At 43.6% G+C, this 14,272-nt stretch overlaps 1 protein-coding gene across 2 annotated transcripts in view; it reads left to right on the top strand.

Annotated features, from left to right (window-relative positions):
* Nucleotides 1–14,272, top strand: part of LOC131396698 (ral guanine nucleotide dissociation stimulator-like) — a 434,208-nt gene that overhangs the window by 309,843 nt on the left and 110,093 nt on the right. The window contains exon 6 of one of the 2 annotated variants that reach the window (XM_058529031.1): nucleotides 47–380. The exons of the other annotated variant lie outside the window; for it this stretch is intronic. Coding sequence (XP_058385014.1) covers nucleotides 47–145 — 99 coding nt within the window. The 3' untranslated portion in view covers nucleotides 146–380. Of the gene's footprint in view, nucleotides 1–46; nucleotides 381–14,272 lie in introns of those variants that run through there. 2 annotated transcript variants of the gene reach the window in all.

Genomic DNA, 14,272 nt, shown 5'->3' with positions numbered 1-14,272 from the left:
GAGGTGTGGCTCCTGGTAGGCTCAGAGGTGCCTCTCTGCCCTGTAGCTACAGCCTGTCCTGCCTGCTGGATCCCCAGATCTAGTTGGCCAGCAGAATATTCAAGGCCAAGAAGAGCCGGCCATCATCAAGTTCAGGGGTGAGTGAGTGTCTGGGCTGGGGTGACTGACTCCTAGGAGTTCAGTAAAGCTTTGAGCTAAGCGTGTCCTTGGGGAGTCCGATAGCTGGCACTGGGATCCCACCTCCACTACTGAGCAGTCCTGTGACTGGGGTGACTCTCTTCAGCTTCCTGAGACTCCGTGTCCTCCTCTGTGAAATAGGTGATAGTAAACGATTTCTCCCGTGGCAGGGACAAGTGGGGTACTGGTGGCTAACAGCACTGAGCACAAGGTCTGCAGCACCCAGTGCAGTGGGGACAGGGTGGGTGGCCATGATTCTGAGAGAGGCCCCCCAACATAACCCGACACTTATACTCAGCCTCCAGGCCCCAATACCGAGCCCCATACCAGTGGCCGATCACAGCCTCATCCTCAGTAGCCGGGACACAGCTGGGAAGCTTGCAATGCACCGGGCCTGCTCCTCCCACCTGACAGGAAGGGGAGCATTGTAAGCTGATTCCTGGAGTCCCCTGAAGCCCAAGAGAGAGAGGACGACCCCATCTCAGCTCCCTGACATCCCCCAGCATCTATGAACCCATTGGGGAGGGACAGTAGTTATTTGTTGTAAATAATAAATGCCATGTTTGAATATTATATTAAAGTCCTGTTCCCTTTACAGCCTGGAACTTGTGGTGTGGTTCTGTCACTTTCTGTAGGCATGTGAGGGAGACACAGAATCTCACATTTCTCCTTGAATCAAGAACTCTTCCGGGTCATCAGCTTATTGTATGTGGGAGAAGGGAGAAGGGCCAGCCCCTTCTCTGGCTAGTGGGGACAATCCCAAGTCCCCCTAACACCGAGGACCAGTTCATTTCAGTATCATTCAGCTCCTCCAGGTGCAGGCACAGCCCACCACCCCTTCTCCTGAGATTTAAAGGTTGAAGGTACTTTCACAGGCAGAGAAAAAAACCACTGAAATGTGGGTGACTTTAAAACAACACTACGCAGGACCATGTCATGCCACAGGCAGGGGCTGCCTTCCTAATTCTGGAGGAAGAGGGAATGTTTTCTGCTTCTCTTCTTGAGGTTTCTTTTGACCAAATTTTAGGAACTTGTTGTTTTCTAGTTCAATCTCTGGGAATATATCAGCTCTAAGTGGAGAAAACAATGGAAAAAGATCAAAATGTGCACGTTGAGAGGACAAGACCCGCGGAAGTTCATTTGCAGATGGACTAAAGGCAGGCAGGACTTTCCCTCCTGAGGGCCCTCTAGGGGCTCCATGTTCACCTCTGACCTAGATTTGAATCCTGCTGGAATCCTTGTCCAGGACCCTGAATTCCTTTTCCTGCTTGATTTGTATCCAGGAGGAAAGATTTGTGATGCAGCTTTTAAGGCTACAGCTGGGCCTTGTTACATAAACATTACTGCTCCCTGTGAACTAGGATTTTCAGCACCCCTGCCTTCCTTATGCAATTCCCTTTAGGACAGAATTTCCCTAGAAAGCCCCAAACCTCCTCCCTGACTTGGCCTGATGGATCCCGAGTGAGCTCTACTTTGCCAGGATAAGGGACCATAATCCTGGCCAGTCAGTGACCCCACATTGTCCCTTGCTGTCCAAGGTGACTTCTGAGCCCGTGTTCTTCTGAGGTCCATGGTCTTGGACAATCCTCAAGTTTACACACTCAGTGTTGGTGTTCCAAACTCGTCCAAATGGGGCAACTGGGCCCAAGCCCTTAAAGTGTGTCAACCCTGGGTGTCTGTGATTTTTTCCCCAGTCTTGTGTTGTGGTTACATTACAACCACCTGCTGGGGTGTGAACCCTGTTTGGAGCTTTGAAAGATCAGGTATGACGGGGTTGTGGGGGGCTCCAGCAGGGAAAGCCACGGAACTGATGATCCATGGACGTACATGAACACAGCCTTACCAATTAAAATACTGAAATGCTCCCCATCTGGTGGTGAATAGACACTGCTCTGAGCTCGCACCGAGAACCCACCACATGACTAGAAGCTTTCAAAGGGTTACTAAGTGGCATTTTGAAGCTCTTCCCTTGGGAACACCCTGTAAGACGAGGGCCAGATGAATCGCTTGGCACTTGTGAGTTATCGCCTCCTTTCTGATGGCTGCAAGTGTCATCCAGACACACAGGCTGGACTCTGTCAGGGAAGCCTTCTCAGGACAGCCAGAAGCTGAGGATGAATTCTGGTTCCCGGCATCCCAGGCCCTTCCTGACACAGCATAACCACCCAGGAAAGTGGTTTGGTAATGAAAAAACTGGGAAGGCCATACTTTCCCTCCAAAGAGAAAGAGAAGTGCCAACAGTGAAAGATTGATCCCCCAAATAGACAATTGAATCCCAACAAGCAGTGGGTTCTTGTCAGATTACTGATGCTGAAAAGGCCTCTTTTGATAATAGCACGATCCCCCAACTGCCGTGTCCATCTACATGAATCAAATTTCCAACACATATGGATCTAAAAAACTGAGGGAAATCTGGTATTTCCTTAGATGCAACTCTGAAGTAGCATGCAACAAAGAACATAAAAATGGAGACTTAGAAGTAAATATCTAATTTGAGAACATAGACATCGAAGTGCTTTTGAAATATTTTGGAATCTATTGGAATATTACACAAAAAGAATAATCCACTTTAAGTAGGTTTTACTGTGACTGTGGGGAAAAACTGAATCATCCCGTGACGTTGATAACTCTCTGCTGACTTGAAAGTAAAAATAAATAATGTGCATAGTAAAGGAAAATGAGAGAACAGCATGAAAAAAGAAGATCTTTCTCTCCTCACCTGAAACTCAACCTCTCACCTCAGAAAGAAACCACTGTCTATATTTTCTATTTCACGCAGCAGAGTTTAATAAAAGAAACGTATTGGTATGTTTTAAAGTTTCAAGAGCTCAAAGCAAGGAAACATTAGGGACGCTGCCAAGAGACCTCACTGAGGTGCCTGCTCCATTTCATCTGCTGTCAGGACGTCCTTCTTGGCCCCTCACTTTCTCTGCCTCACTAGCAAGTCTGTCCGCCATCAGTGCTACCACCAGTCTCTCTCCTGTGCTCTTCACTGCCCTTTCCTCCTTCCTGATACCTTCCTCAGTCGCCAGAAATTGTTGGCAGTGGAACTGTGGAATGCCCAGATCAGCTCCTGGAATCATCTCTGCCAAATCTGAAGACCGGCAGGAGTGGGCATGGAACCTGGAGTGCAGACTACCTGCGAACACACCTGGCAGGGATTCACCTGTGTGACTAGGTGCAAGTTTTTGCAACGCTTTGGCAAGATTGAAAGGACTTACCAGTTTTCCTGCATTGCTGCAGGCCTGGAGTCCTTGCGGTCTCTCGGGCCAGCAGACCTGGTGGGGCTGGTCCAAAGTGTCCTCCCAGAGACCCGTCACTGCCAGAATGGGATGGGATTCTAGTATCCGGCCTCTTGAATATGTCACTGGACATCCTCAAAGGGTTGAAGATGCTTAAACCAGGCTTTGGTTTGGACTGGTTCCCACAGTTACACTGCTTCCTCTGTGAAGACGTAACTATCATCCTTCTTTTCTTCTTACCTTACAAAAATAAATCATGAAATTGGGTCAAATGACAAAGGAACCCTGACTTTTTAGGACAATTATCCTGGTTGTTTTGTACTTCCACCCTCCCTCTGTCCTCCAGGGATAGATCTGACTTGTGTCCTGGGATGTCATCAGGCAAAGTTGCATCAAGAACAGAAAGCTCAAGGTCAAAATTTAAGGCTACTCCAGATCATTTCTCCTCCCCCATCCTGTTAACACCCCTCCTTGTTTGAGTGTGTTTCTATTATATTCTTGTCCTTGTCACTCTAAACCGCACAAGTCCTGACACTCCCTCTCAGGGCAGTCAGTCCCCAAACCTTTACTAAATCCCAAATCCTACCATTTCTGTGTTTTCTGACTACTCATTTGCTTAATCCATTGACCACTTGGTGTTCATAGAAGTTAAATCAATAGCGACATTATCAACCACCCCCTGTTAACGACTTACTCCCATATCCCAGATGTTCACATAATCCAAACGGTTATGGTCAAAAGTAAATAATTCAGAAAACGTATTCACCCATCACAAATTCCTGATCTCTAATACTTTTATTCAAACACTCATACAGTAGATACCTGTCCCTCAAGATCAGAAGTAATGCCAGATCACCGATCCCCACCTTAAGTTCCTCCTACACATATCAATCCTGGATTCCATGGACTATGATCTCAATACTTTCCTTGGAATAATAAAAAATTCCTTACCACTCATTTATGTTGTAAACCTCCAAACCAAGACGTTCCCAATTATCTGCCATGCAGTAGCTACTGCTGGTCTTATAACAAACTGAAGAAAAAACATGAAACATTATCTTTTGGTACCATTGTAAAAACAAAACCATCTGCATCAACTGGGAAGCACCCATAATGCCTGAAAATTTTGTTCTCTTTTTTTGTGTTGGGTCAATAACAAAAAGAAAAATCAATTAAAAAATGGGCAATGGACCAGAATAGACTTTTTCCAGTGAAGACATACAAGGGACCAATAGGTGTATGAAAAGGTGTTCAGCATCACTAATCAGGGAATGCAAATCAAAACCACAATGAGCTATCACTTCACACCTTTTAAGATGGTGATTATCAAAAAAACTAAAGATGGCAAATGTTGGTGAGGATGTGGAGAAAAGCAACCCTTGTGGGAATGTAAATTAGTACAGCCATTATGGAAAACAGTGAGCTTCCTCCAAAAATGAAAACTAACATATGATGCAGCAATCCCACTTCTAGTATATACCCACAGGAATTGAAATCAGGGTCTCAACGAGATACCTGCTCTCTAATGTTCATTGCAGCTAATTCACAATAGCCAAGACACGGAAGTAACCTAAATGTCACTGATGGATGAATGGAAAAAGAAATGCAATATTAATCAACCTTGAAAAAAGAAGGAATTTCTGCCATTTTTGACAACATGGATGGACCTGGAAGACATTATGCTAAGTGAAATAAGGCAGACAGAGAAAGGCGAATACTCACTTATATGTGGAATCTAAAATAGTCAAACTCATACAAGCAGAGGTTAGAATGGTGGTTACCAGGGGCTGGGGGGATGGATAAATAAGGAGCTGATGGTCAAAGGATACAAAATTTCTGTTATCAAGATAAATAAGTTCTGGAGATGTAGGACAAGCATAGTGCCTACAGCTGACAAGACTGTATTGCATACGTCACATTTGCTAATAGAGTAGATATTAAGAGTTCTTACCACAGAATAATAGTACAAAAGGAGTTGAGAGAAAACTTTGGGAGGTGATGGATATGTTTGTGGCCTTGATGGTGGTGACAGTCTCAAGGGTGTATACTTAGGTCCAAATCCATCAAGCTGTATATGGAAAAGTAAGACATAATCGTTGATTCCTCTGCACCTTGAAATACACCGTGTCCTCATCACAAGAGAAAAAAATTTGTAACTATGTATGGGGATGGATGTTAACTGGACTTATTGTGGTGATCATTTCAACATATATACAAACAATGAATCATTATGTTGTACCCCTGAAACTAATATAATGTTGTATGTCAACATTACCTCAATAAAGACAATATAACAGAGAAAACCATTTGAATATTGTAAATGAGTTCAGTGAATCCCTGAAACTGCCCCATTCCCATATGAGAGTTACTGGAAGCAGAGAGGATGAAGTAAGATGGAAGAAAGTTGTACAAAACAGTAATCAAATTAAAATCATTTAAGTTGCTATGAGCTCCTTGTGGCAAAGTTCTTTGAGCACTGATCATTCACCTTTTCTTGGAAAAGCATACTTTCAGATCCAACCCATAATAGTTTCATCATTTGCTCTAATAAGAAAATTTCAACTTAATAAATTAAAACCAAAAGCATCCCTTATGTATGAATAAAGTTAGTGAACTTTACAGAGAAAAGAGCATATTTGCACACTCAATAAAGGAAACAGAAGAACTGAATGATGATTGATTCTCATTCAAGCTTATCTTTGAAAGCCAGTAAAACCAGGTTATCTTTTCAAGGATGTGTGTAGAGCTGTCAGCCTTGGAAGACAGAAATAGTGACCTCCTCTGGAGCAAAGGGCAGGCTTGCTTACTGCCCAGTATAATAGAAATAACACCCCTCTCTGGGGCAAAGGTCAGCAGACTTCCTGCCCATTATCAAAGATTTGAGTTCCTTAAGCTCTGAGTTCTTGCAACCCTCTGCATGTCACCCGGCACACTGTGTATCACCCTGTAAGAAGTGGGATTTAGTGAACCGGTGCAAATGCTGATACTCTGGCCACTGCTATTGCTGTGACATTAAGTCCTTTGTCTCTGACCCATGGGTCTCATGTCTTTTGCCAAGATCTATAAGACCATAGTAGGCTGACTTATTAACTTGCAGGTAAGGTAAAATATCAGGCCTTTCACAGTTCCTGACAAGCGCTTTAAGTAACTAGTAGTCCTAGGAACAGAGAGTTACCCAGAACAATATGCATGGATGGTCTTCATAGAAGACTTCATGCAACCAAAACTTTAATAAGGCTCTCTGACCTCTTTTATTTCTACCCCAATTAGAAGGAGAGGCACCAAGCTATTACAGACCTATGGCTTGTGCAAGCCACCTGGAGACCTAGTGACCAGAAACTTCCCATGGGGAGCAAAGACAGATGGGCATATTTCCAAAATGGACCCATCTGCCTCCCTATCATCCAAAAGACAGTACATTATCTTAATTTATGATGATTTCATTCATTAAAATCTTGTGATGGGCCAAAGATACACTTCTAAGAGGAGTGAGGCACATGGCAGTTGTAAGTAGATTAACAGATTTGGTGAATATGAAACTCTAAACTAAACTTAGTGTTCTAATCAATTATAAGGTACAACAAATTTAATTAGATCAATTAAATGATATTTAATGGTATGCCTGATTATTACTCTGCAATAATGATCAAGAAGCTCATATAAATAACTATAATTGGTCTTACTTTAAAATATGATAGTCAAGACTTTTTGAGATAAGCTGGAGAGAAGGAAGGGGAGAAATAGATAGCTGCTCTAAAGCCACTTTCAAGACAGCTGGATCTACATGTAACCCAGGAGATCGAGGCAGATGGCTGTGTGCCTAGATCCTCCCTGAACTGTGGTTCTCAGGGATGTCACGGGGCTGAAGCAGCTTTCTGAATCGTGTTTACATGTCCATGTGTACAATACCCCTGACCATGAGGATGAAACACCATTCAATCATCCCTTACACCTCTCTAATTTACAATTAGATTTCAAAATCATTGTATCATTACATGATCATTTATTCCTCAAACCTGTAGGATGGCGAGCTAAAAGAAAATCAAATTTCAATGGCTTCTTTTCTTTCAAGGACCAAGACGTTCTTTCACAGTTGGAATACGGATTAGAGGATAAATCCAAGTCAATGGAAACAACTTAAGAAATGAACAGAGGAATATTTCATTCCTATATATACACAGTTTTCACTGTGGCAAAAACAGAGTTACATTTTAAAAAATGAGAATTTTTTGAAATTTTATAGATATTAAAGACATTGTTTTGCTTATATTCCCTTTGGTTTACCAAATGAAACTCACTCTTTAATGGGCATTTCTAGCATTGAGTGCTAATAACAGCAGCTTTTTAAAATTCTTATTTTTCCCCGGTCAAAGACCAAGGGCAGAGGTCATCAAGAGGTCAAGTCTAATCTACCTACAGATGTGGCAGGCTTAACTATGGATGTTCAAGCCAGACATTGCCAGCAGAACCAAATCTCTTCACCCATAGGTGAGTTTTTACTAGTAATCACAGAGACTTAAGAATATCAAAGGAAATTCTGTGGTTTTTTTGTGTGTGTGTGTGAGAAGGACCAGTCCTGAGCTAACATCCAATGTCAATCCCCCACTTTTTTGCTGAGGAAGACCGGCTCTGGGTTAACATCCGTGCCCATCCTCCTCTACTTTATATGGGACACTGCTACAGCATGGCTTAAGAAGCGGTGCATCGCTGTGTGCCTGGGATCTGAACCGGCAAACCCCGGGCCGCTGCAGCGGAGTGTGTGGGCTTAACCGCTTGTGCCACTGGGCAGGTCCTCAAAGGAAATTCTTTATTAAGAACCAAAGTTATAGATTCCTATCTTGGATTCATTACTTTGAATTTTTGACCCAAATCATATATATCGATTGGACCATGCTCAATTCTATGATCTTTGGAAGATTCAGCCTACAGCTGAAGAGAAACAGATGCGACACCAATATCTTATCCTCTCTGAAGTCCAACTGAGAGCCCCTGGAGTCAGAAGTTTTCAAGACAAGAAAAAGTCATCCTTCTGAACAGAGAGAGTAGAGGCTATTCAAACATTCAACTTTAAATTGTTAACATGACTCGTTAGAATGTGATGGAGCAAGCATAATACCTTCTAAGTTTCAAGATTTTTCTCCAGAATACTGAGATGGATGACCTTGAAGGCCAATTTCCCCATAAATGTATTTATTCAGTGATAAAATTAATTTCCCTATAAAATAATTCCCATAAAAATGTTAAAAATATATCATAGTCTCTCACTAAAAGGAAACAAAGCAAACTGAGCAGTTGAATAGCGGTGCAATAAATTCCATACAATGATCTTACTGCAGCGTTATGTACAATAGTGAAACTGGATGTAATCCCATTTCTATCAAAGAAGAAGTAAACAGATTATGGTATTCCTGTTCTTTGGAATACCTCTAAAACATTTAAAATGGTAAGTTAGAATGATGTGCACTGATAACGGGAAACGTCTATGATATATGGTTTGGGAAACAGCAAATTGCAAAACGATGTAGTTATGTAATTTATGTTAAAAAACTTTATGTGTGTTTATAAATACATAGGAAATGTCCAGAAGAATAAACCCCACCTTGTTAACAACAGTTCCCTCTGAGTAGAGCAGTGAGTTTTCAGGGAAGAGGATGAAAGTGGAGGGTTTCGTTTTCTATAGATCTGTGTAATTTGACATTTTTAACAGGGTGTATTTCTTTCATAATTAGAAAAATGAGTGATGTGGCCATTTTGTGCAGGGCAACAGTATTATGTTCACCAGTCTCTGTACTGTATGTTACTGCACAGCACGGACTGTAGGAGAAAGCCCAGGGGAGCAATGAAGACAAAGAAGACATGACACCCGCAAAAAGTCAGTGGAGTATTTCTACATAACAAACCTTCCAGGCGAGTGATGGTCAGTGTCCACTGCTCCAGCTCTCGCAATAAACCTAGAACCTTCCCAGGATAAGCCGGAGGACCACGCCCAACTAGTCCACTGCCTGCCCGGGGCCTGTATATGCAAGGTGACTGCCATCAAGCAGATAATGGACTCAGGATGGGGTGAGAGGCGGAGTTCCAAGTGGAGATTCAAAATGTACCAAGAAATTTTGTGAAGTGAAGGAAGCTACTCGACCTCTCTGAGCCTCAGTGTCCCCCCCCTGTAGAATGGGGATCACAGGTCTACTTCACAGAGCTGTTGGGGAAGATACATAAAAGTGCCTGTGACAGCCAGTGTCCACATTATTAACAAAGTTGTATCTGACTTCAGAATAATCGATGAAAAGAATAATGTTAATGAGACCAAAGACGAGATGCCCAGCTTCATAAGCAGCATGAGAATGAGAGGAGCTCTGACTAAGCAGGGTTCTTCACAGCTCCACTGGAGAGGACGAACACGGGCTACACCTGGATAAGTCAATGTTGTACAATGACTCGTGTAGTGAGGGTGGGTCCCTAAAGACACTGCGAAATACAGTTACACACAGTGGCTCCTAGGAAACAACTACAAAGCAATCAACACAGCAGATAGGAATAGGAAAGGGGCAAGCAGAGGAGGGCAAGAGCCACAAAATCTGATGGAAGACACTGAACCACGATGAGCTCCCAGCTCTGTCAACAGCTGTTGTGGTTGCGCTAGGAGATCAAACTTCTTAGAAAGCCATTGTGGGGACGCTGGGAGCACAGTGGTCACTGCAGCCACACCTCAACAGCAGTGCATCGGAGCACACACACCCCAAAACTTTCCTCTCCATTAATTCTTGTTTTAAGTTGATGAATATCCTCATGTTTCAATGTCTCCTTCCAACCCTTGTGGACGAGTGTTGTCAGAACCCCCTGAAAAATGCACAGGCCAGAGTAGGATGGAACACTGGGCGCTGGGGGAGCAGCGCTGCACCTGACCACACGCACTATCACCTGGGCCTATTGAACACGAGAGAAGAATCCGAGGATGCGGTCTAATGAGAATTCCCTGTCTTGCCACATTCAGAGACACCACAGAGTTTCTCGTCCATTTTACAAAATAACATTTTACAAAAATGTTAGAGAATTCATGTGTCATTTATTCATAAAGAGGCAAATTCTTGACAAAGTGACAGGGTCCAGTTTCCATGACCAGGTTTTTCAGTTATTTTGATAATATCCCACATTCAGGAATCGGAAATGTAACCTACTGGGATGTGTAATATAAACAAGGACTTTTTTTCATGTAGATCAATGCCCAGATTTTTGGGGAGGACATAAGTCGTGAAAGCTGCTAACCACTCCTCCACAGGTTTCAATAGAACTTTTAAATTAATTTACCAATCTCAGGAAAAGAGATTTTGGCCATTCAAATTTTTTATTTCTGCATTCAAGTGTACAGTATAGCCAAGAGAATAAACAGAAAAAAATTGACAAGAAGATCTTGCTTGCATTTCATCTTTTGCAAATAAGCAAGCTATTTTATGCTCTGTTCCTTTCACTATTCTAATCAATTTTTAAAGAATACGGTACATCTGACTATCCCTGGGCGTGTTTATCCGGGAACTTTGCCGGAATCCAAAGCAGAGATGTTAAAGCTGACGAATTTCAAATGCTGCCCAAGTGCTGTCTACCTTACACATCCCTCTCCCAAAGGTGGACCACCGGTCTCTTCCTGAGGGATCAGAGTCGTCACCTGTGTCTCTGAGAGACTGGCCACTCAGGCCTGAGCTGAGATTAGGTGATCAATCTAAAGGGCAAAATACTTAAGCTATTCTCATCTTAAGGATGCTGTTTCAGAGGCCTCTGCACTGGAATGGGTTGGTGAAAATGACCTACTAGATACTTTCTTGGGAATTGGCTTGTTCTCCTCTGCTCTTAGCGGATCCTGGGGAAAACAGTGATTAACCTCAAGGATGCCTCAACTTCCACATCTGCAAAAAAGGCAAGCAACAGCCAATGTTACCACCCTGTAAAGCTCTTAAGTTGTGCTTGTAAGAGGGGCCACAAGGGCGAATGTCTCCCAAAAGCTAATGAAATGTTGGCACTTTGGCTGGAGAAGGCAGAGGGCAACATGCAAAGTGGAAAGTTTCTGGGATGTCAAACCAGTTCCCATAAGCATTTTAGAGAAGCACCTGGCCCTGGACTAGGTAGGAGGCTGTGGAAAGACCCACAGGCATGCAGGTGGGAGGAGGAATCAAGCCACGGAGGGAGGTGGTGTGGAAGAGGGATGAGTCTGGCTTCAACTTTGGACAAAAGCAGTTGCACGCTGCAGGCCCGAGGCTGCCCATGCAGCCGCCACACCCTCCTAACTCCCTGGTCCTTCTCGTCCCATCACATCCCTCCGGGGCTCAGTCCACATGGAGCAGGTGCAGGACAAGTGTCTGCAGCCAATGACGGTTTTGCCCTCAGCCAAACACACACCACCCTGTTCCTCCCCTTAGGGCTAGGCACCGCCCTGTGCCCAGAGCATCCTGGGAGTTGTAGTCCTGCAGCCCTTCAGGCTGCCTGCTGGGAGCAGTTAAGAGACAAAAGCTCCCAGCATGCACAGCTAGGGGCCCCAATTCCTGCCTCGTCCCTCCGTCCCTGGGCCCCAATCCTCTGCTTCTCCACCCCACTCTCTACCCCGCCTCTTCTCTATACCACACCCACCCTTCATGCCCTGTGTACCCCCCAGAGTATGCGCAGTGAGGATGGACTGCATCCCTTGAGCCCAGTACTCAGGTAGGGGTGGGGCTGACCAGACTAGCTGTTGCTGAGGATGCTTGCAGCCCTATTGGAAGCACCCTGGTCAGTATTTGAAAAGTAAATTCAATATCTAAAATGGAAATACCGGGTGCCTGGGATCCTGGAATTTGCCTTTTCAAGGCCACCGGTCCTACCATCCCCTGCATCCCTCCAGGCTGCCATGATCCTCCCTCTGGACCCCGTGGTCAGGGTCGCTGCAGAGATCCTCCCTTTGGACCCCACCCACCTGAAGGGCCCATACCTTGGTCAGGCATCTTAGAAGGACTGCCCTGAGACATGTCATAAAAAGGAGAAAACATCACAGTGCACAGCCCCAATTCCTGCATTGTACAGACAGGAAACTCAGATGCACTGGTAAGTGACCCCTAAGCCACTTTGGGTAACCACACTCATGCCCCTTGTCCGACGCTGCACACAGGCTTGTTCACTGGACTTCTTTATCCCAGTGTGGACCTCTTGGCCTCGTTAACACAGGCAACAGCACCAAAACTTCTCGTTACTCTTTCCCACTATGTTAGGCAAGTTTGTGTAGGAAGGTAATATGCAATTTCTGCTCTACTATAGGGCTGGCTCCTTGGCAACCAGTTTTAATATCCCTTTTTAAATATACCCTCAGAATCACAAAATAATTAAGCAAAATAATTTGTTGCTGTTGGGGGTTATGGTGATAATTCTCTGAAGTCATTTTTCCATTTAGCTACTCTGACTCCAAATACTACAGCACCACATGCTTCTCAGACTGGTGGATGCACAGCTCCACTTCTTTGCAGAGAGGATGCACAACAGCAGAATATCCGTGGCCCGACTTTCTGGAGCATCAGTATTACTACAAGATTTAGAAGAAGCAAAGTTATGTCATTTCCGAGGTAAGGAGTTAAAAACTTAAAACTAAGATGAGGTGGGAAAGTCATATGCCATTAATAATTGTCAGTAATCTGTGCCTGAAATGTCAGACTGTCTCTGAGAAAGAACTCTGAGACCCTATTTCCCATTGTTTTCAATAGGAAAAATTAGAAAACATAGCAAATCTATCGAAAAACCCTACCAATTTCCTAAGTCATGATATGGCGCCTAGACATAAGTTACGAACATCATGTTCTCCTCGTTTTGTTCCTCATTCAACCCAGTCCCACAGGTCTTGAGTGCATGCTGTGAACACTGCACTGTGCTAGGTGTCGAGGCCTTGGTGAGCATCATCGTGGGAGTGGAACTTGCTGGAGAAAGATGACATCATAAAATCTCAAAACCATGCCAGTTACCAAATTGAGGCAAGAATGGAAAGACCCAGGGGACCACACAGGGTGAGGGCATTAATAGATACTTGGGAGTATTAAAATCCATCTGATGATGTCATGAGTGAATGTGTTCCACTTTAAAACAAAACCCTGCTGTTATTCTGAGATATTGAGTTAGGATCTTTGTGCAAATATGCAGGATTTAAAATGTTTATTGATGTATAACATGCGTACAGAAATATATGCAGAAGTCATCCATGTAAACCTCAAAGAATTATTATAAAGTGAACACACTTGTGTGACCAAGAACTAGCAGCAGCTTCACTCAGACCTGGACAATCCCTTTCTTCCTCCTTCCTCCTCAAAGGTAACCAATATCTTACCAAAAAACACTGTATATCAAGTTTGTCTTCATATACAAGTGTTTTATTACAGAAAATTTCTGTTTTATTACAGAACAATATCTGAGAGCATTCTGCTCTGTGGATGCCAGAAAAATTTAAACAATATACAAAAAAACAAAATAGCATAGTAGACCCATCACCCAGCTTCAACAACTACTAATCATCTGCCATTTTTGTTTCATCCACACTCCATCCCATTCCCACCTCACTTTATTATTTTTTTAGTCTTTTGTGTGTGTGTGGAGGTAAGATGTACAGTGAAAGGCACAAATCTCAATTCTACAGTTTTGGCAAATAAACATGCCCGTATAACCTTCACCCCTTTAAGAATAGAATGTTTCCAACACCCCCAGAAAACTCCTTCCTGTTCATTCTCAGGCAATTTTTTCCTTCCCCTGAGGCAACCTCTGTTCTGGTTTTTTCACCATGGGTTCATCTTGGCTGAAATCATCCCACGTGTATTGTTTTCTGTCCAGCTTGCCTCCCTCGGCACGAGGTTGAT

Source organism: Diceros bicornis, chromosome 34 (genome assembly GCF_020826845.1).
Source record: "Diceros bicornis minor isolate mBicDic1 chromosome 34, mDicBic1.mat.cur, whole genome shotgun sequence".
Lineage (NCBI taxonomy): Eukaryota > Metazoa > Chordata > Mammalia > Perissodactyla > Rhinocerotidae > Diceros > Diceros bicornis.
The sequence above is the reverse complement of the archived record's forward strand: the minus strand, read 5'-3'. Positions and strand labels throughout refer to the sequence as shown.